Source organism: Centroberyx affinis, unplaced genomic scaffold (genome assembly GCF_046629955.1).
Source record: "Centroberyx affinis isolate AG114_WGS23_722 - 3 ecotype Tasmania unplaced genomic scaffold, CSIRO-AGI_Caff_v1 ptg003420l_1, whole genome shotgun sequence".
Lineage (NCBI taxonomy): Eukaryota > Metazoa > Chordata > Actinopteri > Beryciformes > Berycidae > Centroberyx > Centroberyx affinis.
The window spans coordinates 200,752-228,550 of NW_027281396.1; the positions used below are offsets into that span (position 1 = coordinate 200,752).

Below are 27,799 nucleotides of genomic sequence, written 5' to 3' on the forward strand. Positions count from 1 at the left end.
ACCAGCAACAAGATTTTTTTTTTTAACTTTGTTTATTTGTGTTTCTGTTTTCATAATAAGAAAAAAATGGCACTTAAAAAAAGGTACAGACATTACATAAATGGACATCACAGCTTTAGAATCACATGATTGGTACATTCAAGCAGGTGTGCAGTAGAAAATACAACACGTCTTTTTTCTCCTGTCTGCACAATGGGTGGCATCGTAAAGACAGCAACAACATCCTCCATGTCAAGATTTTAATGATATGATGTTTGCATCAGTTCATACAACCCAGATAACGTCTGCTGAGACACATCTCACGCACATCTGTGGTTTAAACTCTTATCAAACAATGCAGCTGGTTCAAACCCCTGAGTGAATTCTTGTGCATCTTAAATGAACAAATACACATCCATCAAGCATCACAGCCAAGATAACAATGTGGTACAGTGTGTTGCACTACAGTCATCAATTTATCAGTTCCTACAGTCAAGTTACAAATTTTCACCTGCATACTAAGTATAACCTCGGTGTGAATATTCAGAACATAATGCTGACTAGATCTTCTTGGGAAAATAACATTTATGCTGTTGTGATCTGAGACAGGTAAGCACAATAGCGTTGTAAATAAATGGTTGTACTGTGACACTTGGAAGACATTTTCAGCTCAGTAGACCACAGCAGAGTGGGGACATCCTTGCTCCTGCTCTTCCTCTGCTCTCAGGCTCGAGGTGGGGAGGGACGGCCTCCCCTTCAGCACGACCTCGCTGGTACTGATAGAGGAGTGAGCGGTGCTGCGGCGCCGGGCCAGATCCCCAAGATCCTCCGCCAGGACACTCTCCATCACCGCACCCAGAGACTGTCTTATCTTACTGCACAGGTCTGGACAGCTGAACACATACAGGATGGGGTTGAGAACACTGTTAAGGAAGGCGATGCTCGCCGCAATAGGCAGGGCGCGGGATACAGACCCCTGTAAGGGCGACCGATCAGGGACCAGCACCTCCATAACACTGAGGAGGTGGTACGGAGCCCAGCAGACCACAAAACTCACAACCACAGCCACCACAAGCCTTACAAAACGGAAAGGGCGGCGGCAGCCTCGGCGTGCCAAACTGGCAGAAACAGCCGCATAGCTGGTGATGATGACCATCAGGGGGATCAGGAAGGCTAGAAACAGCTTCATGAGGGCCATGGCCTCCTGGCGCTGTTCGCACACAGACGTCAGGTCAAAGCTTCCACGAGGGAGGAATTGAGCGTAATTGTAGTAACACTGGATCTTCCCGCTGCGTTGACGAATGGTGTCACGGAACAGGTAGAAGGGGATGGTGCAGAGCAGAGCCAGGACCCAGATCAGACCACATACCTTCCCCACCAGCCGGACGTTCCTGTGGTTCTGGGCCCAGACGGGTCTCAGCACCACCAGGCAGCGATCCAGAGAGATGGCCGCCAGCAGGAAGCCGCTGACAAACATGTTGAGGAAGAAGATGGAGGAGTGGAGGCGGCAGAAGGTCGTGCCCAAGGTCCAGGTGCCGCCGCGGGCCATGAAGAGGGTGAAGAAGGGCAGGGAGGAAGTGGCCAACAGGTCGGAGGCCGCAAGGTTGAGGATCCAGACGCTGATGATGGAGCGGCGGATATGGAAGCCCACCACTCCCAGGATGAGGATGTTCTCCAGGATGCCAATTGAAGAGACCAAGCCATGGAGGCACACTGTAAACCCACCCAAGGCACTGATCTTGGCTGTGGAGTTGGACGGCACACCACTGAAATTGGCCATCCTCTGGATGAGAGGACAGTAGACAGGGCTGGAGGCTGTCATCTTGAGGGAAAAAGTCCTGATGCCCTGCTCAGTTGATGATATGTCCTTTAACTTAACCTTTCGCTGCACACTGCTGAGATCTACAACAGAAATTATGTGAAATTACACCTAGGCAATTTTCAATTTCAAGAGGCAACATCAGTCCAAAAAGAACAAGAGCATTTTTAAATGGAATAATTTCAGAAATGTGGAGAGAAAATTATTTCTATTAAAATGTCTCTAGTTACAAGATGGCGGCAGGGCTCAGTGGTTAAAAGTGAAGGTTTTGGTCATCAATCACATATCTTAATCAGCTGTGGTTACAGATGATTAAAAAGGCCTATGATTCAGAAGCTTATGCTATCTCCTTCAGTAACCATACGTTTAATTTTGAGATGAGGGCATTTATGGCTATTGAGCTCATTTTTCTCAAAGTATTCTCACCACTAAAGCATTACTTCAGTTTGCCATGTTTGCAAGCATAGACATCGCCAGGCTCTTTTAGGCTTCCGTTCCCTTCCGAATTTGTTTGACTCCCCTACAAATATTTTAGTCCAAAAAATGATGGATGTTTTAATAGCAAGATGAAGTTTGATCATTTTTTGCATAGAAAATTACTATGAGCTTCACTGTGGCCAGCGGACACCGCAGCTTCTGCCTGAAACGTGATACATGGTGATGTCCAATAAGGGAAGTGAAACAGGTGGCAGCTAACTTGTTTAAATGTATGTTCATGACATTTAAAATGCATTATTTGAAATTTGTGATTATCCTGATGCTATGATTACAGTTCATTTTTTTTTTGTGCAGGCTAGTTAGGCTGCTCAGCGGGGGTACATTTTCAGATGCCTCACAAACACAATGCAGCTATATCAGAACAAGAAAAAGACAGAGGCGAGATGAACATAACTGAGTCATTTCTGCAGTGCTCACACTGAATAAACTTTGATTTTCTGGATGCTGGAGCTGTTTTCTAGGCAGAGATCAGAGCAATTATAGAAAGAAAGGCCTGTCTGTAAGTAGGCAGCAGAGCAATACGAAGTAAACCACAGACAATTTAGACAATAAACTGACTGTCAATCCAGATGAGCTGAACTGCTCTCTAGGAAATCTCTGGTGCCAATGCGTTTGCGGTATGGATGAGAAAGGGACGTTAAGGTAAAAGTCAATTCACTGTTAATATTGATCACCACGATTTTACCTCAATCCATACAATAACTGCATAACTTTCACTGACAATTATGCATTTATACCTACTCTGAAGAAATTACAAATATTGCGTTGTGAGAATGGAACTTACTAGTTTTCCATAAACAGATTATCCAGGTGGTCAAAGAGCTGAAACCCCATAAAGTTAGAACCCAACAATCGTCTCTCTCTTTCTGCAGCTCTACTGGAGGGCTGTTTGTTATCTCTGAAAGGGGAATTTGAGATTGCAGCATAGTCTTATCAATCTTTCACCTTTCCCACATCCTCTCTGCAATGCACTTGGACTTTACTTAGCCCTTCTAAAGAGTTGACACAACACGCTACAAAAACATCTCTAATATTCAATGATTTCTAATTATAACTTGAAAGTGATTCATTAAGCATAACTCATAAAGTATGGCCTATTATGTAAGTGCTCAGGTTGGAAATTATGTGGCTGCCCAATATCTTTTTAAGCCACTGCTGCAGAGATTTGGAAAAAAAACTAAAAAACTCCAGTGCTCTAAGGATTTAGATGTTTATATCTGATGAAAACTATAATAATAAAAACAGACCACTAGAGTTTCCAGCCCTTTGTGGAAAAATAATTAGTTTGGCCCAATGATCCATCATTTGCTGAGTATTGCGCTGGTGGTGGGAACTCAGCAAAAGCGCACAGATCTTACTTTTATTAGAGCAGGTTGAAAATCTACCAGCGGAGTGAGAAAATTCCACCCAGAAGTGACATCATGATAGTGGACTGATCTGCATTATTTCAAGATATTGGCACAGGTGAAACTTGTGGAAACAAGTGAAATTATCTCCTGCCATTGGCAGATTTCTTTTTACCTCCAGCGCTACTGTGCAGACATATACTTGCAAAGATAGTACTCACCTGTTTCTTTGTTTGTGGCAGGTCCGAGGTGATTGTCGTGTTACTATACTGTATATCACACAGTATTCAGCGCCAGCCACACAGCATACATAATAGGAAGTCACAAACCTCAAAAGGAAGTTGAAAACATCCTCTCATAACACAGAGCGCTGGCATCTTCAAGAGGGCCCTCCTGGCTCAAACCAACCAAAGTTGATTGGACCTTTAAGAGTCAACGTACTAGTAGGGCCCCGAGGCTTTGGAGCGCACTGCTTAAGGAGAATATGCTGGCAAAATCACTTCTTTAAACAAATTCCACTGTCAGACTTGTATATAATTTGTTTTAACCTATTTTATAGTTGTATTTGTGTGGGCTACACTGTCAAAATGATTCAATTTCCAGTTCAAATTTGGCTTTCTTGACTTCTTTTATATAAATTTTACTGTATATAAATTTTATATAAAATTCTCTGTCTCTAAGTGATTATGTTTCTTTTTTTTTTGTGCTCAATATTTTTTTATTTTCAACAGTAACAAAATGATACAATACAAAATTATACAATACAAAGACCTACAATTAAGACAAAACATACCGAAAACCACAACACAAGAGCAAACACAACCACATAAACAACAACTAAAAAAAAAAAAAAAAAAGTGATTGTGTTTCTATTACAAATGTGCACAAGTCACTGTTTTTTTTGCACCAGGGAGGTGTTTAAGAAGCTTTTTTGGACTTTGTTCAATACCATAACTGCCTTTAACATTACTGTGCAGTCCATACACCATCGATACACTCAAATGTTTCAAATTACGGTTGTACAGCGGCAGTTGGTGTCACTTCGTCCTCACCCCTAAACCACATCCTCCCACCCAGAAAAAAACAAACAGGCAGAATTTCAATATGTACCAAGTATTAATAATGTGTACTTTATTTTGAATGGCCTTTTCTCATTTTTTCAATCCTTTTTTTTTTATATAATTTTTATAATCCTTTTTTTTATTATTATTTTTCACTTAATTTACTAGCATCAGTAAAATAACATCAAAATGATTTCACTATGGCATTAAAGAATAGGATTCAGATAACAAGAGAATAAATGGAACATATTGAAATTAATACAACAGACAATTACAACAAAATAGAACATACTGAAGATAACACAACAAAAAGAACAGTGGAAACACACAGTGTCTTTGTTATGGTAAAACAAAGCTCCTCTTGCTTTAAAAGAACTTTCACTATGTTGATTTTTTGACAGATTTACAGGAGAGCAGATGATCACAGTTCACAGATCTCTGAATTTAAAGTATATATGCAGGGTGTGCACACTTTACAGGAGTAGTAGCAGTAGTAGTAGATGTTCAGGTATGCATCGTTAGCAGTTCACATTATCAGATAAACAAATGGAAGAGCATATATACAGAAATGTGTCCAAATGTGCCAAAGAGAATTGTTAACTATTCACACTATCAAATGCACAGATGGAGGTGTGTGTGTGTGCCTGTGTGTGCCCACACAAGTGTGAGCGTGCCAAGTAAGAAAATGACATACTGCAACTGAACGTTAAGGGAGGTTTTAGCCTGTGCTGAATAAATGGGTCTTGAATGAGGACATAAATACTGATTCCCTGACAAGGACAGGAAACTCGTTCCAGAGGGAGGGGAACCTACAGGGAAGGCTATGTTGCCACCTATTTTCTTTAAAAGTCGTGCAGTGACAAGGAGTCCTCCATCTTGTAAGTGGAGAGTACGGGCATGTAGGCATGGAGAAAGTAAATGAATCAGTGCCATGTAATACTAAGGACTTCAATATATGCAGATATATGGATCCAGTGAAGAGAGACCAAGATCAGGGAAATATGTTTGTGTTTTCTGGTTGCCATCAGCAAGTTGGATATTTCTAAGTGAGGAGTAAGGGCAGGCAACGAGTAATGCATTACAGTAGTCAATTCTAGAGAAACACAGGCATGGATGAGGTTTTCTAGGTTGGTAAAAGTGAGGAAATCCTGAAGATGTGCTGTGATTGTCAAAGGTGAGGTCTGAAGTAGAGACATACCAAGATTTTTGACTGCTTTATGACGATTTTTGAGTCATTTAGAGTAACTGTCCATTTGTTGAAATTATGTATTATTGTATGAGGTATGATGAACACCCCACTAAAATCCTTTCTATTGACTCATAGGATGTGGTAGTTCATATTACACACTAGAAATGTTTTTCATATGTTTTGAAAACCTTTTATTCAGTGCAAGTTGAGGTGTGGCTACGCTTCTCTGCCTTAAATTTACCAGATTGCAGAGGACAACTAGTGTGGGCATTATAATGTTGAAGACCTCAGGAGAAACCACAAGCAAAGCAGAAGTTGCCAAAAAATGAGGTAGGCCAAGTCACATGTTGTTGAAGCAGAAACCATTCTCTCACCAGATTGTCCTGTCTGTGTCTTTTACATCAGTACCAACCATCATTGTTTGTAAAAATGCCAAGAATTTGGGTTCATCGTTATTTCTTTTTACCAAATGTGAAGATATCTTGATTTAACAGCTATCTGTCATTACAGAGCAGTTATGTCAATGTTCAGGTTTGACTGTGTTGTGTTCTGGGTTTACACTGACACCTGCTGGTCCATTGGGGTGTTGATACACTTGGTATTATTTGGCAGTGTAAATGGGCAACTTTCCAGCAACTGAACTATAGCGACACAGGGTCAAAATTATTTTCAAATGCTTTCTGGCAATAGCATGTTCCTGTATGTGAAAGCCCATCAGAGTTGCCCAATATTGCCTGTTTGCATTTACAGTTTTTCACAACTGGCTGAGCATTTCTCAATATTGAGTTCACTTTTTCAAAACACTTCATGCAGTTAGCACACAGCGTTCTATATGGACCAACCTATGAATGATTTTTCATTGCTTTGACACAAAATGCATTCAATGTGCCCAATTTTCAAAACCCATGAATACAATTCTCACTCAAAATCAGCCACTGCCAAAACTGTGTACACCTACAGCACACTGCCAAACTCTACACAGCCTACTATTTTGGAAACTGTTAAATTTACAGTCAAAATCAATTTTTTTTTCCTCATGGAGGTGGAAAGTTTATGATCACCATCCACATGATCAGACGTCCCTCCTAGATGTAATGAATGCTGGATTCCTGGATAAATGGGCAGAAGATTGCCGGGGATGGATCGGGCATGCAAAAAGATAATTTCTCCAATGTATTGCAAGAGAAGACAGAAGATGTGATGGTGATGAGAACACGAGGCCAAATGAAGAAGGCAGAGTAGACTAAAAATAAGTATGATTTGTGGTGATTTTTTATTTGTACATTTTTTATTTGTACATTGTCAATGTTTTTGTATTACAGTATTGGATTTTTTGTTTCCATTACGATTTTGTTTTGTGTATTTTGTAATCATGCAAAAAAAGACTATTATTGTGTGGTGTCAGCATATTACATTGTAAATCAAGAGATCCCATGCTGCTGTCTTCATTGTTGAGTGTGTGAGTGAATTAGTGAGAAAGAGTGGGAGAGAAAACCACGAAAGTCATAACTTCAGGATTTTCATTTGTTTGTCTTGAAATTCAGTCTTACATGGCTCTGGGTAGGCTGATTAAATTTCATTACCCTTGGGCCAATGAACCCATTTAAAGACCAGTGAATAATTAAGAATGCATGGGCATCAACTGGAACTTTTTTTTCTTTCTTCTTTTATATTGCACTCACATACAGTACATACCAAATGTTTACAATACAAACATACAAACATTCATAATGCTGCAACTATTGTGAAATACCTAGTAACCTATTCCAACACCACAAGTGACTCTTTAAGCAAAATCATATAAATGATATATAAAACGGTTTGATCCAACATCTCTCTCTCTCTCTCTCTCATACACACACACACACACACACACACACTTGATTATTGGTCGCCTTATGAGTCCATGCGTTCATATTTTTTGTTTGTCTGTTTGTGTTGTATATTTACAGGGTGTGGATAACAAAGGTAACAGAAAAGTATATATTTTTTAATATTACTGTAATATAACAGTATTGTTATTATAATATGAGATTACCCAACTATGATTTGACGATGCACCAATAGAACTTTTTCATGACAGATTCCATATACTAATCCAATGCTTAGTTTGTGTTTGGACAACAAATGATTGATTTGTAACTTTACTTTAAGGCATTATAAGGCATCATGAGCACATTATGTGAACATTATGAATGCATTATAACTGCATCGTAAAATTATAATTATATTTATCTAATTTGTTAGATGGTGGTTGGTGTGTATGTGTATGTGTTTACATGTGTGCAAAACCTATATTTGATGCAGCTAATGAAGGGATACTGGTGCCTTTTGGGCAGAGTTGCCAAGTCTGTGCATCTGTAACCCCCTATCTCATCATTTGGAAAGAGATTTGCTTACCCAGAGCTAAAACAGACAAACACATACAGGTATAAGACGTTAGATAAGAGAGTGAATATTCAGGGACTCAGCAGGGAGTAGGGGAGGAGAAAAGAGGAGAAAGGAAAAGAATGGGAGAAAAGAACAGGAGAGCAGAGAAGGAATGGGAGCAAAACAGGAAAAACAGAATGATATGATCTCTGAAAAGGGAATACAAACAACAAACCAAATGCCCCCATTGAGGAAAGATACGGAGGGACTGTTGTCGTGACTGGAGTGGGAAATTCTGGCAGCAGAGTATTGTATTGAGCAGGAGGACAGGCTTGTGTGTAGGGCTGCACCATGGGCTGGATGTGTGGGGGTGCGGCTCCCTCAGCAGCCTTGTGCACCAGCTCCAGGGTTTTGAATGTGATGCAAGCAGCCAATCTGTTCCAATCACACATGTTGAAGCGGCTCCACTGCATGAAAGATGTCAAAGTGCAGATCACTCGTTGGTTTCCGGCTTTGGAGCCTTTCAAGGTAATCCATAGACCGACAGCAGATAGTGGTGAGACACAGCACAAGAGATTTGTGGAGCGTTTGGTATAAACTGACTGTGACACCGAAAGGGAAGTCTCAGTATAGCTGCTACATTTGCAAAGTCAAAGAAATCTGTTTAGTTGCATATTTTCCCTTTGAAAACTACAACTACAACTAAGTCTGACAAACTCTGACTTTGACAAAGTACAGCTAAATCTGAAAAAGTATACCTGAGACTGACAGATAAAAATGGCCAAGCACAGCTAAATTTGCATAAGTACAGCTAAGCCTGAAAAAAACCAAAGTGTGCCAAAGATGATGTCCTAAGAAGGTCACCGTACTGCTATGGGATCTTCAGCATGTATTGTAGAAATACTGAATACTGAAAAAAAAACAAAAAACCTCAACACTTTAAAAAACTATTGCAACAATAAGGTAGTATTATCTGACTTATCTCTAGTCAACAGAAAACCAGGTGCCTAAGAAAATAGTTGTTCAGACTAGTAAATGTACATTTTTCAGGCGCGGACCTAAATCTGAAGTTACAGAGAACCTGACAGTCTAAATTTCAATGTAAGGTATGAAATCAGAGTGTCTCACTTCCTTTTGTACAAGCATTGACGCCTACCAATATGCGCTACTAAACATTTTTTTTCCGCTGATGATGTTAGTTTAGTGCTCGGCCCCTTGCTGAAGCTGTCATTACACTGGGAGAGTGGAGGATGATCAGGTTGTATCTGCTCTTGGTTCCTCTCCTTCAAGCCTGTAAGTCACTGGGTCTTTATCATGATGAAAATGCATTATGGTCATCTTAATCTTGAGGTACTTTAAAGTTGTGGTTGCAAAAGCTGAGGAAAGCTTTTCTGAACTAATTTAAATGTGTAATATGATATTGGGGTTTACAGTCTTACAGGTGCAAACAGTCTTTAATTTATCCTAATCTGTGTTTTCAGATGGTGCTAAGCCACATTCTCTTCTCTACGCCAACCTCGGAGACAATGTGACTTTACCATGTCTCCATCCGTCCAGCGACATTTATTTGTCATGGTACAAGCAAGCTGCAGGGGAAAAACCTCAATTGATATCATATTACTACACGCATTCGTCCAAATCCAATGTCTTTAAGCCCCCTTTTAAAGACAACCTCCGATTTTCAGTGGAAACAGAGGCAGGGCTCTATGATCTGAACATTTTGAATGTTCAGCCGTCTGATTCAGCCATGTACTACTGTGGAAGAACCAGTATTACTGTGATCGAATTCGACAATGGAACGTTTTTGGTTGTCAAAGGTATAAGGCTTTTTTCCTGTGTTTCCTCATAGCTTTTAAAAAGGATTTACAATTTTCAACATATCTGTGTGTCTCTGTTTAGGACAAACCGAGACAAACAACATAACAACATATTATGTTAATGTGCTGTTATCAACTTTGTTGCAAAATTTTGCGTTGAAAAGCAGTGAAAATGTGTTTTGTCCCAAACTAAACCCACAAATGTGTTAACAATTTTTAAGAATGCATGGATTTTTTTTGCCCCCTTTGATTCTGTCACACTTTCTCTTTCATAACCCTTTCTAATATCTCATTTCTGTCAGAGTCCAGTCGCAGGTCTTTCCTCCAGCAGCCGGTGTCTGAGTCCGTCCGGCCAGGAGACTCTGTGACTCTGAACTGCACGGTGCACAACGGGACCAGTGATGGAGAACACAGTGTGTACTGGTTCAGACACGATTCAGAAGATTCCCACCTGGGAGTCATGTACACCCACACCCACAGAGGCGGGAACGGTCAGTGCGACAAGAGCTTTGAGTCTCCTGCGCAGAGCTGTGTGTACAGTTTGCCAAAAAGGAACGTAAGCCTGTCTGATGCCGGGACCTACTACTGTGCCGTGGCTTCATGTGGAGAGATGCTGCTTGGGGACGGAACGAGGCTGGATGTTAGAGGTGAGCAACAATGCTTTATTTGAATTTGTGCAAAAGTTACTTTTGATTTCAAATAAAAAATTACAACTTTAGCATCTGTCTAAACTGTGGCTACAAAGTGCTTCACAATGATACTAAAATAAGAACACAAAAAACTAGAATAGTGAAACATGGATAATAAAACAGAAGAACATAGTAAAATGGTAAAACATGGAGAATAGTTTGCACAAGAAATACAGCATCAGACACAATCAAAGACAAGAGAATAAAAATTGTTTAAAGGTGTGTAAAATGAGTGTAGGTGGCTTTACCCTCCTCTACATCCCTGACTGTGGTTAGATTAGTGTCCATAGTTTAGGGGCAGCAATAGCAAATACACAATCACCCCTTAGCTTTAACTAGTGACTTGAGGACCTAAGAGACCTAACCAATAATCAGAGATATGTAATAATTCTGAGGTGCTTGACCATGTGATGCTTTGTACATAATAAAAATGACTTTAAAACTGTATGTCTTTATGTTTTTGCATTAGTTAGAAGGTGATATGCACTGCTAATATCACGGAAACATCTTTAAACACGCTCGATCGCTCGCTGTATTTCCACAGAGCAACAGAGTGGACATCTTGATGCTTTGCCCGTCTTGACATATTGCCTGGTTGCAGCGTTGATTGTGTCTTTTATCGGGATCGTCATCCTGGCCTGCATCCTCTACAAAATGACCAGGAGAAGTTGTCTTCAGTGTCGAGGTAACCATTGTCTGTCAGAGAAGAAGTCTCTCAGTTGTTTAGATGAGGATGATGTCAGTGACAATGATCATGATGGTGCTGATGATGAGGTTGACACTGATGACTGGAAGGTTATGATGATAATATCTGATTTTAGGGCTGCAACCCCAGCCAAGTGCCCCGGAATCCACCGTTGACCTTCAGGTAGGATATTATAATATTCTGCTGACGTAACAAATTCCAATAACTTTATCATCCACTAATAATTTTGTCCTCCTGTTTCCCACAGCATGAGGACTCTGGTGCTTTGCAATATGTGGCTCTGGACTTCAAAAAGAAATCCAAGGCCAGGAGACAGAAAAGCACAGAGGAGGAGACCGTCTACTCTGGACTGAGACAGTCAGACCGGGACTGACATTTTCCATAATCTTAACTAGATCAACTTTTCTATGTCACGGCATTCAGTAGTCTTAAGTCCTGTATATAATGTACAGTACATTTTTCTAAAGACAGACAGTTTTCCAAACGAAAAAATGAATGGATGAACTGTTTTTCTGGACTAAATAAAGAATAAATAGACATCATGTCATTAACTCACATTTGTCCTGATATGGATTTCTCACAGTTCACATCTCACTGTGGTCAGTGATGTTATGGTAAATAAAAGCAAGCAAACACTAATATATATATTTTCAGAAAAACACATTTTTTTCTGTCCTCATAACTTACATAAGTTTGGTATACTTCCTATGATGATTACTATGATTTATGAATTCATAAAGATTTATGTCAGCCTAAAAAGGATGTAAATTCTTATGCAAATAATAAAAAAGGTGTGTAAAATGACTTTAGGTGGCGTTACCCTCCTCTAAAACCCTGACTATGGTTAGACTCAATGCAGTAATGTTGCAGTTCACCTTTCATTCAATAGGGAGCAGTAGCCCACCTAGACATCATGGACTACATGAGGATTCTTGTAATGTGTCATCGTAAAACGAATGAGAAATTGTTTTTGCTCACCATCACACAACGAAACTCGTAGGTTGGTGAGACCACCAGACTGTTGACGTCGGAAAGATAAGCGATGCGAAAACACCAGCTATTTTTAGCGAACGAACACACAAACATTTTTAGCAACAAAGACAGACACATCTGAGGTGTGTCCTGTTTGTTCACACCATGCCACAGCCATCCACCCACACAGTGATCTGTGTGCAGGTACTGTTGTGGTCTACGGCTTCTATCAAGACTCTCAATTCAATTCAATTCAATGTGCTTTATTAGCATGAAAAACTCTCTCTCTCATTCTCTCTCTCCCTTTCCCTCTCTTTGCTTGGTGCAGACTTCACGGAGAATAAAACGACGGCTACAAAAGGCTGCAGTTTAGACCTGGGCTTCAATGTGGGGTTTAAGTCGTGAAAATGTTTGTTGGAAGGTAGTTTTTCTCTTTCAGCCGCTCACCCACACAGTCATTTGTTTGCAGGTATTGCTGCCTACTGACTAAAAAGAAGAAAAGAAAAAAAAAAAAAAACAGGTCGCTTGTACGTTCTCGCTCTGGTCAAGCCCTCTGAGAGCCTTCAGCACAACCCAAGTGGTTTCTCACCTTCTCTCCCCCTGCCCTCCTTCTTTCAACAGGATGTCTATGTGGTTTATTTGCGCTGCTCATTTCTTGTTTGTTTGTTCCTGTTGCTTCACAACGACACTCCGCTTTCACAACTGATTCCGATGTACATTTTGATACCACATATATTTTATACATGTACTGTGAACGGGTCAGAACACAATATAAGAATGTCACACTTACAAACTGAACCAAAAGATTGTGATAAATTGTCATCGACTCGATTTATCTTTTATCAAAAGACGCCACACCAGGTATAGAAGAGGAAGGAGGAGGAGCTCTGCTACAGCGATGTCATGGGAGGCCCCTCATCACTCTCTCTTTGCTCCGTTACGACATGGCTTTATTCACATAAAACACTCTTCGAAAGGTCATTCCATGTATGCTCTCACTTCTGAAATATACTTTTGAATAGTCTTGAGTATATTTCTCGTTGTGACACTCATAGCACCAGCCACCCAGTCAGAGAGATGTTTTTAAGCTATTCTAGAGAAGACAATGAATGTAAAAGAAACATACTGAAACAAGAGGAATACACATGCAAATATGATTAAGAAGAAACTTAAGCAATCATCACCCAGTATAAAGTTCCCAGTATAAAGTGCATCAGACAGCAGACAACAGCCGTTCAGATGTATGAGCTAAGCTTCAAAGGCAAAGTGTTTACTCTCTTTGTGTGACAGCACACAAGTGTAGAGGAGTGAAGCATCTGACCTGAATTTACCTCTCGATGCCCACGGCGCAGCAGGAAACACAGCAGCAAATGTGACCAGTGAAAAGTTGACTAATGGCAGTTTATGGATGTGTCATTTAGTCAAGTGTCATGGCAAAGTGAATTTCCCCCACAGATTCGCTTCCCTGACTGACTGTACTTTACACCAAGACCAAGACACAGAGGATCTCCATTTCACTGTTGCGGCCCTACTCACTGTGAGAACCAGTGCCAGCAACCACCTGTTTAAAGACCTGATGAAACAGATGCCATAGCTTACTTTCAACATCTTGTTTGGCCTCCTGGTTAAAGGGCCATTAAGTAATCGATGACCTCGTTCTCAACCAGCAGGAATTGCAGCAACACTGACAGAATGGATCTCCTCCTTCACAAGTCTCTGGTACCGGCCACACCCCTCCTGTCTTGGTGACACAAAAAAGTCACATTTTCACAATAGAGAGGCGGCTGTCTAATTAGAGCAGAGATCCAACAGAAACGTCTAGTGAAGAGGTAATATGTCACCATGCAAAATACTGGAATAGCAATAATACTGCTGTGTGTTTTGCTTTTTTGGCTTGAGAGCAAAATGTGTTACGACACCTGTTGCTGCATCCTCACAGTACTGGCTAGAAAGTGAGTTTTGCACCTGACCAAGAAATTGCTGAGTCATTGGTATTGATCAATAACTCTATCTACCCCTGCAGATATATTATGGTCATTTTGTGCTATGGGCCAGTAAAAATATTACTTCTCGCCCATTTAAGGAAATCAGCAGAGACAAATGATGGTAGAATATGCTTATTCGGTTCCACTGCATGTGTGAACTATTCAACAAAACGGCTGCAGTATGATTAGGAAACAAAACTCTAGAATAACTGTAGAATGTACAGTGAGTTATTCATAAGAAATGGAGTCAGATGTAATAACACTGCCTCCTGTGCACCTACTATGTGTGCATTAATGCAGGTTGTGACTCAGAGACAGTGATAATAGAAAATAATGCCTTTCAACGTGAATCAATGGCGACATTAATTACGGTGAAATGCTACAGGCTAATGCACAACAGTGAGTCACATTTGTCAAACATGCAGCGATGAAGGCTTTTATTACAAACGCGTCATTGTAGCCTGTTGTGCAATCACAGGCCCAGAGAGTCGTCAAATCAGATGGCACCAATGATAACCTCACCAGTAGCTCCTCTAGACACTCTTGAAGGTTCAGTTGACATATTTCTCACCATGGAGGCTGCCAAGATGATGAAATCCTGTGCCATTCTAATCCTTTGTAAGTAAACACAGTTGTGACCAGCAGTGTGAATAGTAAACTATAATAAAATAACCATGTTCTTGCATTCATATTCTAGATTTTGCTGTTGGTTTGGCTGCTGGAATAAGGAGAACCTCGGCAGTAGCGGCTCAGTCCACTGAGCTGGGAGAAGACGTGATATTAGAGTGTCAAATTGACAAAAAGGCACCGTACCGCACTTGGTTTAAGCTCACTGCAGATAAACAGTTCAAGGTGATAGCATCAGTTAGAAATCAGATACCTCAGTATAATGAAGAATTCATGGATGGACGTTTCAATATCTTGTTGGATAAAGGATTCCACCTCAAGATATCGTCTATTAAAACTGAAGATAATGGGATATACTACTGTGGTACAGGAGTCTGCAATCACATGTGGTTTGGACCCGGAACGTCGGTATCTGCTAAAAGTAAAATATATATAAACATATAAATGATGAAGAAAAACATAATTTATGATATTGTTGACCATTCAGCCATTCGATTTTGTTTTTACCTTTTTAAAGGTTCTAAATTGAGGAATCAAACTCAGCCACCTGCCCTGCCCGTCCACACAGAAGTGCCTATGACCCTGAATTATACTGCCGGTAAGGTTTCTTTTTTATTTCTTTTACTCTATATCATTCTTCAGTTACATTTCATAAGCCTCCTAAGGCCTTTAACCAAATCACACTCATTTTTCTAGGTTGCAACCTTCCATGCGACAGAACTATTCTTGTATACAGTTTGGGGATAACAGCAGCTGTGTGTGTCGCACTCACACTTGTCCTGGTTTGCGTAATTTTCAACCTCAAGACCAGGGGATGTCAACAGAGCAGCGGTGGGTGATTAGTATTTTGTTCATATCAATATTATAATGTTGTTATTACTATAATATTAATGCCAATACTGTAACACTGGCATGTGTTTGTTCACAAGGTATGGCTGCTAAGCAGAGAGCTTCTGCAAGCTCCAGATCTTACAACAAGGTAAAAAGAAATGCAACTTTCGTCAGTCAGAGGCACTGAGTATACTTGGTTCCATGGCATGTGACATGTGATGAGAGCACAAATAGATATGTTGATTAAAGGTGTAGTCTGTACTGTGTCTTCAGGACCAGGATGCAGCACATGACCTCCATTATGCTGCTCTGGACCTAGCGGATGCCAGGCGCAGGGGCAGGAGGCCGTGGACCAGCAGGGAGACAGAGATTGTCTACTCTCAAGTCAAGTGTCAGAACTCTGTTTAAGCATTTCAAACCTCTCAAGATAGGGCCTCATGTTGAAGACATGTAGCCTATTGTCTGGGTGCAGACCTTCCAAGTAAATATCTGTTTAAAGTAACAATCTGTGATATTTTCATATTAAAAAATTTCCGTTTTGCTACCCTCTATCGTCGATTGATATAACACAAATATAACACAATGGTGATTCAACCAACACCCAGTTTGTGAAAGCTTTTACATTTGCTGCATTTGCTTTTCCAAACACCTGTTGCTGGGTAGGTGGTCCATTCAAAGTCAGAGCTTGGAAATTTCAGAAAAATGCACTGGAACGGCCCTTCAAGTCAGAAACTTTCCAAAATACAGTTATCTGATGCCACTGTAAATGCTACCCAGCATTACTTTTAGCTTATTCATGATCCTGCTGAGCACCAAAGATGTTGCCAAGACTAAAAAAAAACCTACCTTACTACTTCAAGGTAGTGATCAGGCTAGGCTGTTTGAAAATGTGAGACACTGTTTAACAAGCAGCCACACTTGACACCATAGAAAACCAAAGCTTCTCAACAATGCAATTATGATATGTTGTGTCTGTGATGTGTGATTTAAGAAAAGTAAAGCCTTTTGTAACATGTTGCTTCCTCTGTTTATTTGTTGTCCATGTGGTCTGACTCATTTTCTCATAAGAGGTGAAGGGGAGGATCTATTGCAGTTCATCCATTTTAGCAAACTCACGCCAGAAAACCGTTAGGCCGTCCCACTGCCACTTCGCGCTACTCAGGAAGTACGGCTTCAAGTGAAGCTTCTTGGTCAGTAACACCTCATCTGTAGCGAGTCAACAACCATGTAGCTCATACCACAGTGTTGTTAAAGTACGTGCATGGAGACCACAAAGATCAAAAGATGTATTTGGGTCACACGGGGTGGCGTGGTTGTGCTTTGTAAAGGTGTACTGCATGGGTTAACAGTGCTATCATGTCTATGAGGGCGAGGCTGAGTGAAATGTAATGGGAAATGAGGTACAGTATGTACTTTAAGGAGCCAAATCTGCCACCACCACCTCACCCCTCCTTTGCTTTTGAACATTCGACTTCTTCACTGTCTCTCGTTCTCTCTATCTCAGTCTAGCACATACACACCCATGCACAAGCACACACACGGACGCACGCACACACACACACAGGCCTACAGTAAGTTCTAAACCACATGCGTTACAGTCAAGGACCATGAGTGCTTTATGCTAAACAGACGCATCCGCAACCCACTCCAACACTTCTGTTGCACCAGAGTTGCCAGAGCTTTTAGGCGCCGTCTCATGCTCTCAAGCTCCACAAATCTCAGGCCACAGTTTAAATGGTAATTTAACATGAAAAAAAAGGTAACATTCTGAACACATCTGTTGGCAGACAATATTTTCCCTGCATGATCAGATGAGATTGGCTCATAGACAGTAAGGACAGACTGTGGATTGGCTACATTCTGCAGCACCACAAACTGCTCCTGCACTTTCTGAAAATTTATACTAAATTCTCAAGTCAGCGGTTAGAGGAAAGAACCTCCATCCACGATTATTACCCAAGATATAGGATACCGTTGCTTCACCTGTCACAGTGATTGAAGTGGAAAATATCCACATTTTCAAAAACTGAAAATGGATCAGAATAGTGTACTACTTGTATAAATATGGGAAAGCCTAGTGTAGCCCATCCTGCCGGTAAGGAAAATCAGAATCAGAATAAGCTACTAAGAGCCTAGGTCACTTCCTGTATTCCAACATTCCTACCCTTTCTCCTCAGTTCTTATTTCATTACCTGGTGCCTCTCTATCATACATGATAGACTCATCCATGTGTCCGTGGTAGATCGTTCACTCCTTCATCAGTGTATGCTGAGTGATGGTAGGTGATTAGCAATAACTCAAAACTGAGAAAATGAGAATTTGTAGCACCTCCAAAATTAAATGGTGAATAATCTTAAATGATATGTAGCAAATTCTGGCATTTTTGTGTAGGAGATGGGGAAATATGAAACAGAAATAACATACTGTTTTGAACAGCAGAGACTGCAGCAGCACTTTACATAGGAAGTGAAGGTGGTGGGTGAAGGGAGACTTTGTACAGCTAAAAATCACTGCACAACAGACAAATATGTGGTTGCTCACCTGAAATTGTTAAAAAAAACAAAAAACAAAAAAAAAACGGTTATATTGACTATATTAAGTTAATATTTCTTTGTTAAAATTTAAAGGTCTGCAGGCGATACAAAATCTAACCACATTCTATTGAATATTGCTTCTCACTTACACTCACTCAACATGCTAAAGTGTTTCCATGGAGCACTGGAACAAAATCTATCAGGGACACATGGATGATTTTGTTGTCTATGTTCTCGTCATTTAAGTTGACCAACGGGCCAACCACCCAAAACTGCCTCTTATCAACCCACTAACAAACAGTTGGTAGATGCTGTTGTCTGTTCTACTACAAGGCACTGTTGTGGACTACTGACAAAACATACAAGACCAGATCCCCCGGCTTCAGAGCCCTTTGAATAATAATATTGTTTCCTACCTGCTTCAGACTTCCTCTTTCTTTCTTTCTTTCTTTCTTTCTTTCTTTCTCTCGCTCTAACACACACACACACACACACACAGAAAAAGTAGTCCATAGACACACAATTCCAGACAACAAACAGACAAGTAGACAGGTAATTGGGCATATGAGCACACCTAAATCTAAAAAAGACTAACGTGAGTACATACTGACTAATGTCAGTATGTATTCTCATTGCACAAAGATACTGGGAAGATACTCCAGCATATTGCCTATTTTTCCCAAACGGAAAAATCACCCTTAAGCATTTTGAATATTGTGAAGTACAGACACTAATGTGCATCAGATGGGCTTGCATGCATTTTCTTCCAGTAAATCAGCGATGCTTGTTGAAAATATTGCACCTATTGGTCCTCTGGTGTACTTAGTACCAACTATAATGTGCTAAATGTATGCGTCCCACTGCTGCATAACCAACTGCCCCACCGGGGACAAATAAAGTTATTGAACTTGAACTTTAACTATGATATAACCAAAAAAACTCAGTCTACCCCCGGTACACCTCTGATCACCTCAAGGACTTACCTTTTGGAACTGAACGAATCCCTAGTCTGACAAACCAGTCAGCTTAGCCAATCACAAACAGCCTCCGTCTCCTTTTAAGAGTTGTGTGCGTCAATAAACTCTTTCCCCTCAAGGCACAGACTGTAGAGCTGCAGAGATGATGCCACTTTGCATCATACTTGTATTTCTCATTGAAATATGTGAGTATTTTATACCTTTGTTTTTTTTACTGTTTCTGTGTGTGTGTGAATACCATTTTGAGTGCCAGGGATGTTGTGATTTTGAAAACTGTTCTAAACTGTGAACAACATTATGTTCCCTTGACTGTGTGTAACTGATACAATTTTATCTTAATCTAGGTCTGGTACCAGCTGTTAAGAATTCCTCAGTTATAATACAGGACAGTGGGGTCATAAGAGCACAAGTCGGGGACAATGTGACTTTGCGATGCTCCTATCAAGATTCTGGTGCAACTTTCCTCTCCTGGTACCAGCAAACCTTGGGAGACAAACCTAACATCATATCCACATCAATGATGCATAGCACTGAAGCTGAAATTTCCCTTAAGTTTAAAGAAATGTCACGTTTCTTTGTACAAACTGGAGAAGGAATAAACCATCTCACAATCAAAAACCTTAGTACGTCAGATTCGGCAACATATTACTGTGCGTTCTTAGAATTCAACTCAATTGAATTTGGACAAGGAGCATTTCTTCATGTCAGAACTGCAGTGTCCAAGAGCCAAGCTGTGGTCAAACAGCCAGCGTCTGAGCTAGTCCGGCAGGGGGACTCTGTGAATTTGAACTGTACAATATACGCTGAGCCGTGTGCAGGAGAGCACAGCGTCTACTGGCTCAGACATGGTGGATCTCAGCCTGGAATCGTTTATCCCTATGTTGACCAGTGCAAAGAGCTCTCCCAAGCATCCCAAGCAGAATCTCCCATGCAAAGTTGCACTTTTAACCTCCCTATGAAGAATCTGACCTCCTCTGATGCTGGGACGTACTACTGTGCTCTGGCCTCATGTGGGGAGATTGTGTTTGGAAATGGAACAAGGGTGGACATTGTGGGTATGTGATAACATAAATCATCATATCATCTTTTCCTATATCCTGAACACGTGATAAATTAACCCTTGAATTAGTCAGCATATATTTTATATCTGCAAAAGGCATGTATAGAAAATACAAAAGGAAATGAAAATGTGAGATATTATTTCTCTTGGCAGATTCCACCACAGTCTCTCTCCTCCTGGTGAATTGCCTGGGTGTGGCATTGGCTGTTTCATTTATCTTGATCTTTGTCTTAGCTTACATCATGTACAACTTGAACAAGAAACCATGCTCTGTGTGCAAAGGTAAGTGAGATCCCCCGAATCAGAGTCATTTTTTTTTATACATGTATTTAACTAGCTCAATTGTTTATGTGTTTTGATTTGCAGGGGCAATCGCTCGTCCAAGATGTTCCGCAGCCTCTGATGCTGTGGTGGGTCAAGTTACTACATTAAAAAAAATCCAATTCAGGCCTGCATCACCAAATAAGAATATTTTGATTGCAGCTCTTCATATGCACATTGTTTCTCCATTTGCTTTATTCTCACATTACTTTCCATTGTTGCTTTGTTCTTACCAGGGCCAAGATGCAGACAATCTCCATTATGCTGCTCTGAACAGTCTGAACAGGAAGAGCACAGTAATAAGGCAAAGGGACAGCACAGAGAGTGTCTGCGTGTACTCTGGAATTAAAAAGTAGAAATGAGTACAGTAGCATTTGACCCTTCTGTTTACCTACTTTAACTAGTAAGCTTTGTTTCCTCAATAGTTTAGCCACTAGTCGGTGCAAGCTTCATAAGGGCCATGAAACAGAAAGGGCAGAACCTACAACACAAAATAACAATTCACAAGACCAAATGTGCCGTGTAAAATACTGCTTAATAAATGGTTCAATGAAACTTTTGAGTGCAATGTGTTTTCAGTCGTTGCCTATTAAGTAAGTTCTGTGAGTGAGTGCCAAAGCCACAAGAAACAGTATTTCATTATATACAGTATGTGATTGGATCTAAACATAGGCAAAGAAATGGTCATAAAAATCCCCTAAGACTCACAAGGGTCTATTAATACCTTCTTCTAACCAGAAATGTCAGCACAGGTCGCACCTTTCAAACTAGCCAACTCTCAGCCTTTAACATATGTTCTCACTCCTGTGGTGAAGGTGGTGTGAACTACAGTGAGCGAGTTTCCATTGCTGGAAACTTAAGTCCTTGCAGAGCTTTTACACAGGAAGACTGGCCTGTAGCCTCAAGCCCACAGCATCTTGCAGTTCAACCAGCCTGGTCTCATGAAATGTTGTTAAATGAGCATGATGAATTTCCCCTAGGGGATCAATAAAGTACAATCTTATGATGTCTTAAAATACAAATAACATGCTCCATACACAAAAAGTGAGGGAAACGCATCACCACCAGGAAAGGAGGAGACATGACTAGAAAAAGGAAGTAGTTTGACATGAAATAGTGAAAGTAAGGGTGTGGAGGTCGGGGTGGTGGATGCGTAGATACATTTACCTTCATCTCCAACGACCCAATTTCAGTTCCCAACTCATGTAAAGAAGTACACTACTGAGTGAAGTTTTCATTTTCAGCTTATGTATTATTAATTAACCTTGACCAAAAACTTACCTAATCATAATTAAATTGCTTTTGTTGCCTAACAATAACCAAAGTTTCAGTTCGACAACATGTTGTCTGTGTTTCAGAGTTTGTGCTCATTTCATGAAATTTTGTGACTGTGTTGAGCTCGGCAATCATCAGCTGTTTGTGAGCTGCGATATGAGATTTTCCTGGATTCAAGAAGCGGACCAAGTCACAGTGAACAGGACATAACATCCATCAATCAACTTAAGATAGACTCAATACTTATTTCAGTATTTAAAGTACCTAGTCATTTCCTCCACTGCTTATTATTATATCAGAAACTGTACACCCAACCAAGCAAAGAGCTATCCATGTTTTTGAACTGTTTCTTCTATGAACACTGAAATGAAGTAGTCATTACACTGAGGCCTATTGACCTTTGCCTGTATACTCTGTGCTTTGTATCTCTTACAGTACAGCAGCCTCTGTGGTTTTAAGCAGGATGTAGAAGTGTTTGTGCTCTCACATGCTCCTCTTGCCACTAAAGACCATTCAAGTTCAAGTTCAAGAACTTTATTGTCATTGTGCAAACACAACGAAATTGCAATTACGTCAACCTCACATGGTGCATTGAATTAAAATTTCACATACATACATAGACTTCCCATTTACAAAGAATAAATAAGAAATATAAAATATCAGCATAAAAAGTACAGAATCTAAGCAATATACAAGATATAAGCAATAAAATACACTTAGCGATAAAATACAAGTACAACAACTAATGAGGGTGCAAAAACAGCAGCAAAAGTGCAGTAAAGGTGCAGTAGACAGATATGGAGTGATGGTGTATTAGGGTGTATTGGGGTAGAAATACTGCACATACTGCCCATAATCAGTGGCTTAAAGTGACATGTGAGTAAATATTGCAAGTGCTCCAATGATGGCAGCACATCAGTCTGTCAGACTGAGGAGATGTCTGAGTTCAGTAGTGCCACAGCTTTCCGGAAGAAGCTGTTTTTCAGTCTATTTGTGCGTGTGAGGATTAATCTGAAGCGCTTGCCTGATGGGAGGAGCTTAAACAGGTGGTGTCCCGGGTGTGTAATGTCTTTTATGATGTTCTTAGCCCTCCTCACACAGCGAGTGCTGTGAAGATGTGAAGATGCGAGTGCTGTGAAGAAGCTGTGAAGCAGCTTTTGGGGGAGGTTGGCTCTCCTTAGCCTCCTCAGAAAATAAAGGCATCATAGCGTATCCATTATAGGTATCTGACCAACCTAAAGAACCAACAATGAAAAATGTACTCTCCAAGTTACTTATAATAGCAACAATAATAATAATAAAAGTAGCCGCAAGCGGCCATTCGTGGGGTACAGGCCTAAAGAGTAATTTTGACAGTGACAATATAAGCATGATTCATCATTTTTGAAAGTTCTACATCTCAACGATCAAACATTTTGGTGACAGTCCTGTCACCATAAACTTCCTTTGTGCACCACGGCCAAACCGTTTGGATTATCAAAACTCTGGGTAATAGCCATAATGCAGGAAGTCCATATGCTGTATGCAAAATTTTAACTTTGTGGGGGAAACAGCAAAAAATATAATCCGAAATGGTGTAAAAACTCTCACAGCAGAAATTAAAACCCGTATTTCCAATGGATTTGACTTGAGCCAAGGAATTGAGCAGAGGAAAAACATGTTGATTCTAGACCTTACAGTTTATTTTTATTACAGTTTATTGGCCAAAACATAAAGTTGCTTGTTATAGCACTACTATCTGGCCAATCAGTGTAATTTTTCTTGCCTAGGTAGTGGGGTAGATTTAAAACATATCCACCAAATATTGATTGCTCTAGGACTTAAAGTTTTTGAGGTACAGATAAACCATTTATATAGTACTATTTAAACTATTAACTAACTATTTGCCGCAATAAGCAATTTTTCTGACCACTAGGGGGCGACAGAAACTGCAACACAGTTGTAAATAACATAGCAAAGCCACTGCACTACAGAGGCCTACGAAGGACAAATGGAAAGATAAATGCTATTAGCTAAGATAAACATACCTGTGGAGAAGTGTTGCCGGTTACCAGTCTCTCTTTGCCAGAACTTTCTCCCATTCAAGTTTACATGTCCCACAATGACAAGTGAAGAGGTAGGTAGCAGGTTTACAGGTTAAAAAGTTTACCCGCTCGCTTCAGGGTTGAATTCTATGAGACCACAAGTTCAGTGTTTAAGATTTTTCAAAATTTGTCTCTTCACAACATCATAGGTTTCAGTCTTGGTTCTCTGGATTCTAGCGTTGCAAGAGTCATTCATGTTCTCAAGTATGGACTGAACTGCCTAAAATCATAGGAACCGCATGTGAATTTGGTGTGTATTTTCTGATTAAATGCAGACTCATTGCAAGTGATCTTTTCCATTGCTGTATCCCTAGTTTACTTGACAGGTATTGAGCAAATCATCAAAGCTGACCAGTTACTACTAGTTGGACAGATATTATTATGCCTGCATGCCTGTTATGGTCTGTGAAAGCTTTACACATTGGGCTGCATTGCTGGCATTCAGAGCATAACTGGACTCCACTGTATCTTATACAAATGTTTATGTAGGTAATTTCTGTTTCACTGATTTTAAAGCTAATGTTAGGTGTCATATTGTGGGTCAGATACCTCTACCCATGTGTCTCTTTTCAAGGACCAGAGTTAACAATGTAGGGGGCTGTAACCATGTCTTCAACATTCAATGTCAGTTCTGGTGGACCAATCAAAAACAGTCTTGTCTCTGAAGAGTGGAGTACGTACGGAGATTCTCTCCTTTCAACACAGAAATTGTGACACGATGACTCCTCCGAAGTTTGCTTTTTATCTGACATTTGTATTCTTGGGGATGATAGGTGAGTTGTGCCTTTTTGCACTGCATTTGGTATCCTTTAGACTATAAGTTCAATCTTCATATGATTGCTTATGCTATTGCATATGATATTTTTTTATTTATTCTGCAATAGAGTATGTAAATTATGATTTACTTCCAAATATGGTATAAAATTAATTGTGCATTTGCTTGGTCTTTATTTTTACTTCAGTTCATATGACAACTCTGAGACAATCCTCATCTGTACGTCAAGAGAGTGGTCTTGTATCAGTTAACGTTGGGGACAACGTGACTTTGCGATGCTTCTCTGAAGGTGACGTTGCAACTAAGTTTTACTGGTATAAGCAAACACTGGGACAGAAACCAAAGCTCATGTCTACCTTCTACAAGTACGATAAAAATGGCAGTTTTCATGATGAATTCAAGGACAATCCACGCTTCATACTGGACACTGAAAATGGTAAGAATCATTTGAAGATCTCAGATTTGCGCTTTTCAGACTCAGCAACTTATTTCTGCGCAAGTAGCTATTCCTTTAAGTTTGAATTTGCGGAGGGAGCTATTCTCAGTGTAAAGGGTTCGGGTTCAAACATCCAAGCTTTTGTCCATCAGCCAGCATCTGCGACCATCCAGCCAGGAGGCTCTGTGACTCTGAACTGTACAGTACACACTGGGACCTGTGACGGAGAACACAGTGTTTACTGGTTCAGAAGCTCAGGACAATCTCGTCCAGCAATCATTTACACCCATGGAGTCAGGAATGATCAGTGTGAGAGGAAACCCAAGACCCAAAAACAGACCTGTGTCTACAACTTCCCAATGAAGAGCCTGAATCTTTCTGATGCTGGGACCTACTATTGTGCTGTGGTCTCATGTGGGGAGATAATGTTTGGAAATGGGACCAAGATGGACATTGAAAGTAAGTCACATTTTAGCAGAGGCTGTCTCATCTCACAAATAGTTGTGATTACTCCCTCACCAAACTTCAGATTTACATTAACAGAGAAAAAAGCTGAAAACTTTGCAATGTGTCCTAATGTCTGGATCTCTACAGATGGGGTGGATTCTCTTGTCTTAGTGTATTTCTTCAGCACAGCATTGGCAATCACCACTATCCTAATTGTCATCCTGGCTTTCTCGGTGTACAAGATGAACAAGAGAAACTGCCAATGCACAGGTAACTAATACTCTTCGTATTTGATAGTGTGCATTCAATGTACAAGGCATTTTAGTTAGAGGGCTTTTCATTCTGTCTATTTTTCCATAACCAGCCTCTAAACCAAGAAGTGCGATAGCCTCTACTCTGAATGCAGCGGTAAGTAATTCCTATTTACATCAACTGTTGTATTACTGTATATACACAACAATAGCATGTTTCTGTGAGCTTCTGTTACATTGTTCTGAAGTGTAATATGTTATATTATTATGGTCATTTACCATCTATACTTTTTTTACCTTCCCCAAACTTGTTTGTTTTTGTTTGTAGGACCAAGATGCAGACAACCTCCATTACGCTGCTTTAAGTGAAAACAAGGCCAACAGATCAAGGAAAAGACAGAGGGACAACACCAAGACTGAATGTGTGTACTCCAGCATAAGACAGTAGAGCTGGGCATGTTTCATCTGTACTGTGATTGATCAAGCTTTGTTTCTATGTAACACAGCATCGTTTTATCAGTGCCTCTATAAGGTTAATGTAGATTTTCCTGAAATGGGAATAGTTTTGTCAGTGATTTCACCAAAATACTGTAAAGACTGTAAAGCATTGCCTTGCAATAATCCAAATATGTTTTCAGAGGACTCAGGTATGTGATTTGCCTGTATGTTCACATTATTATCATCATTGTAAGATTGACATCTGCTGAAATTCTCTTTTTTTAATCAGGGAAGCTGATATACAGCAATTGAGAAAATCCTTGATAAATTTTCAATGCTGAATGCTGATGCTGAATAGTCCACTGTTCTATAAAGTAAAATCAGTAGTTTCATTTACCATCAGAGGATTAACAGTAAAAACCATGCACAGTGTAACAGTGTTGAACTTTTATAAAATTATATAAAAGACTGAAAACATTTATTTGCATTGTCATTTTTCTGCTTTCCCCACAGTATCTTTATACACAAGTCTATCACTATACCTGTAGGTTACAATGTGCAGATGAGAACTACATTCACACCTCTGTGGTACTGGCGGGGTTAGCTACTGTAGTGAGTTTCTACTGTTGGAAAATAATAATGAGTAAAAATAAAATAAGTAAAAAATCAAATAAAAGTACTATGTACACTGGAAGACCTGCGATTTCCACTGCATCTGTCTCTCAGTACTACATTCCCCAAAAGCATGCCACTTCACAAAGCCAACCCCTCATCACTGACAGTGTAGTATGTAAATGTGTAAGGCAAAAGGTCCAGTTTCATAGTTATTCATAGAAACACACCACACTCATCAGTCCCTCTTAGTTTACTGATACAGGGAATAGTTACATTCAATCCTGTGTATTGGCAAATACCTATCAGTCTTAGCAGGTTGTTTGTTGTAGACATGCTGATTGCAGACCCAGAGATGTAAGACTCTTTTTATAGCTCCCTTGCGGTTGGCAGTCAAAAGATGAGACCTTTCTATGCTTGGCTAAGGTTTGGTGTTGTACATACCTAGGAGCCTCTGCTCTCTTTTTTTTGTAACTATGTGGTTTCAAGCAGGATGTCTCCATAGTGTTGTTTCATTGTCTTGCACAGCAGCCATATAACCCTATAACTAACTGCTCAAAGGGCAACTCATGACACACGTTGACCTTGAGATAAGGTGAGAGTGTGTGTCTGTGTGTCTGTGTCTGTGTGTGTGTGAGTGTGAGTGTGAGTGAGTGTGAGTGAGAGAGAGAGAGAGAGAGAGAGAGAGAGAGAGAGAGAG

The 27,799-nt window shown here is 40.2% G+C and overlaps 5 protein-coding genes across 8 annotated transcripts; 4 read left to right on the plus strand and 1 right to left on the minus strand.

Annotated features, from left to right (window-relative positions):
• Positions 1 to 42: 42 nt before the first annotated feature.
• Positions 43 to 3,920, minus strand: LOC139660923 (prostaglandin D2 receptor 2-like). Of its 2 annotated transcripts, none has more exons than XM_071539205.1 (2): positions 3,864 to 3,920; positions 43 to 1,881 (listed from the first exon to the last, which is right to left on the minus strand). In XM_071539205.1, exon 2 carries the CDS (start codon positions 1,799 to 1,801, stop codon positions 650 to 652), a length of 1,152 nt encoding a protein of 383 aa, XP_071395306.1. In that variant the 5' UTR covers positions 1,802 to 1,881; positions 3,864 to 3,920; the 3' UTR covers positions 43 to 649. The 2 variants fall into 2 exon arrangements, with proteins under 2 accessions (XP_071395306.1, XP_071395304.1); XM_071539203.1 differs by lacking the exon at positions 3,864 to 3,920 and adding an exon at positions 3,081 to 3,181.
• Positions 3,921 to 9,505: 5,585 nt separating this feature from the next.
• Positions 9,506 to 12,034, plus strand: LOC139660912 (uncharacterized). The gene is made up of 6 exons (XM_071539187.1): positions 9,506 to 9,555; positions 9,744 to 10,079; positions 10,382 to 10,726; positions 11,313 to 11,453; positions 11,590 to 11,636; positions 11,722 to 12,034. Exons 1-6 carry the CDS (start codon positions 9,513 to 9,515, stop codon positions 11,845 to 11,847), a joined length of 1,038 nt encoding a protein of 345 aa, XP_071395288.1. The 5' UTR covers positions 9,506 to 9,512; the 3' UTR covers positions 11,848 to 12,034.
• Positions 12,035 to 14,975: 2,941 nt separating this feature from the next.
• Positions 14,976 to 16,886, plus strand: LOC139660924 (uncharacterized). 2 transcript variants are annotated; one of them, XM_071539206.1, is made up of 6 exons: positions 14,976 to 15,049; positions 15,129 to 15,479; positions 15,576 to 15,656; positions 15,755 to 15,889; positions 15,988 to 16,037; positions 16,145 to 16,886. In XM_071539206.1, exons 1-6 carry the CDS (start codon positions 15,004 to 15,006, stop codon positions 16,295 to 16,297), a joined length of 816 nt encoding a protein of 271 aa, XP_071395307.1. In that variant the 5' UTR covers positions 14,976 to 15,003; the 3' UTR covers positions 16,298 to 16,886. The 2 variants fall into 2 exon arrangements, with proteins under 2 accessions (XP_071395307.1, XP_071395308.1); XM_071539207.1 differs by having other exon boundaries at positions 16,163 to 16,886.
• A 2,638-nt stretch (positions 16,887 to 19,524) lies between these two features.
• Positions 19,525 to 21,318, plus strand: LOC139660915 (signal-regulatory protein beta-2-like). Its single transcript, XM_071539190.1, has 5 exons — positions 19,525 to 19,585; positions 19,745 to 20,455; positions 20,614 to 20,742; positions 20,827 to 20,870; positions 21,018 to 21,318. Exons 1-5 carry the CDS (start codon positions 19,543 to 19,545, stop codon positions 21,135 to 21,137), a joined length of 1,047 nt encoding a protein of 348 aa, XP_071395291.1. The 5' UTR covers positions 19,525 to 19,542; the 3' UTR covers positions 21,138 to 21,318.
• A 3,498-nt stretch (positions 21,319 to 24,816) lies between these two features.
• LOC139660901 (uncharacterized) lies at positions 24,817 to 26,919 on the plus strand. 2 transcript variants are annotated; one of them, XM_071539171.1, is made up of 5 exons: positions 24,817 to 24,913; positions 25,103 to 25,810; positions 25,946 to 26,068; positions 26,163 to 26,206; positions 26,378 to 26,919. In XM_071539171.1, the coding sequence occupies exons 1-5, from the start codon at positions 24,859 to 24,861 to the stop codon at positions 26,495 to 26,497; spliced, it is 1,050 nt and encodes a 349-aa protein (XP_071395272.1). In that variant the 5' UTR covers positions 24,817 to 24,858; the 3' UTR covers positions 26,498 to 26,919. The 2 variants fall into 2 exon arrangements, with proteins under 2 accessions (XP_071395272.1, XP_071395273.1); XM_071539172.1 differs by lacking the exon at positions 24,817 to 24,913 and having other exon boundaries at positions 25,161 to 25,351; positions 25,504 to 25,810.
• Positions 26,920 to 27,799: the final 880 nt, after the last annotated feature.

What these genes read in the sequence shown, in the direction of transcription:
- LOC139660923 (XM_071539205.1), bottom strand. Translation starts at nt 1,801, where the DNA reads ATGACAGCCTCCAGCCCTGTCTACTGTCCTCTCATCCAGAGGATGGCC.
- LOC139660912 (XM_071539187.1), top strand. Translation starts at nt 9,513, where the DNA reads ATGATCAGGTTGTATCTGCTCTTGGTTCCTCTCCTTCAAGCCT. An exon ending in AACGTTTTTGGTTGTCAAAG is followed by an intron (nt 10,080 to 10,381) that starts GTATAAGGCTTT and finishes CATTTCTGTCAG; the next exon opens with AGTCCAGTCGCAGGTCTTTC. An exon ending in AATCCACCGTTGACCTTCAG is followed by an intron (nt 11,637 to 11,721) that starts GTAGGATATTAT and finishes TGTTTCCCACAG; the next exon opens with CATGAGGACTCTGGTGCTTT.
- LOC139660924 (XM_071539206.1), top strand. Translation starts at nt 15,004, where the DNA reads ATGGAGGCTGCCAAGATGATGAAATCCTGTGCCATTCTAATCCTTT. An exon ending in AACGTCGGTATCTGCTAAAA is followed by an intron (nt 15,480 to 15,575) that starts GTAAAATATATA and finishes ACCTTTTTAAAG; the next exon opens with GTTCTAAATTGAGGAATCAA. An exon ending in GCTCCAGATCTTACAACAAG is followed by an intron (nt 16,038 to 16,144) that starts GTAAAAAGAAAT and finishes TTAAAGGTGTAG; the next exon opens with TCTGTACTGTGTCTTCAGGA.
- LOC139660915 (XM_071539190.1), top strand. Translation starts at nt 19,543, where the DNA reads ATGATGCCACTTTGCATCATACTTGTATTTCTCATTGAAATAT. An exon ending in AACAAGGGTGGACATTGTGG is followed by an intron (nt 20,456 to 20,613) that starts GTATGTGATAAC and finishes TTCTCTTGGCAG; the next exon opens with ATTCCACCACAGTCTCTCTC. An exon ending in CCGCAGCCTCTGATGCTGTG is followed by an intron (nt 20,871 to 21,017) that starts GTGGGTCAAGTT and finishes TGTTCTTACCAG; the next exon opens with GGCCAAGATGCAGACAATCT.
- LOC139660901 (XM_071539171.1), top strand. Translation starts at nt 24,859, where the DNA reads ATGACTCCTCCGAAGTTTGCTTTTTATCTGACATTTGTATTCTTGGGG. An exon ending in GACCAAGATGGACATTGAAA is followed by an intron (nt 25,811 to 25,945) that starts GTAAGTCACATT and finishes GGATCTCTACAG; the next exon opens with ATGGGGTGGATTCTCTTGTC. An exon ending in GAGAAACTGCCAATGCACAG is followed by an intron (nt 26,069 to 26,162) that starts GTAACTAATACT and finishes TTCCATAACCAG; the next exon opens with CCTCTAAACCAAGAAGTGCG.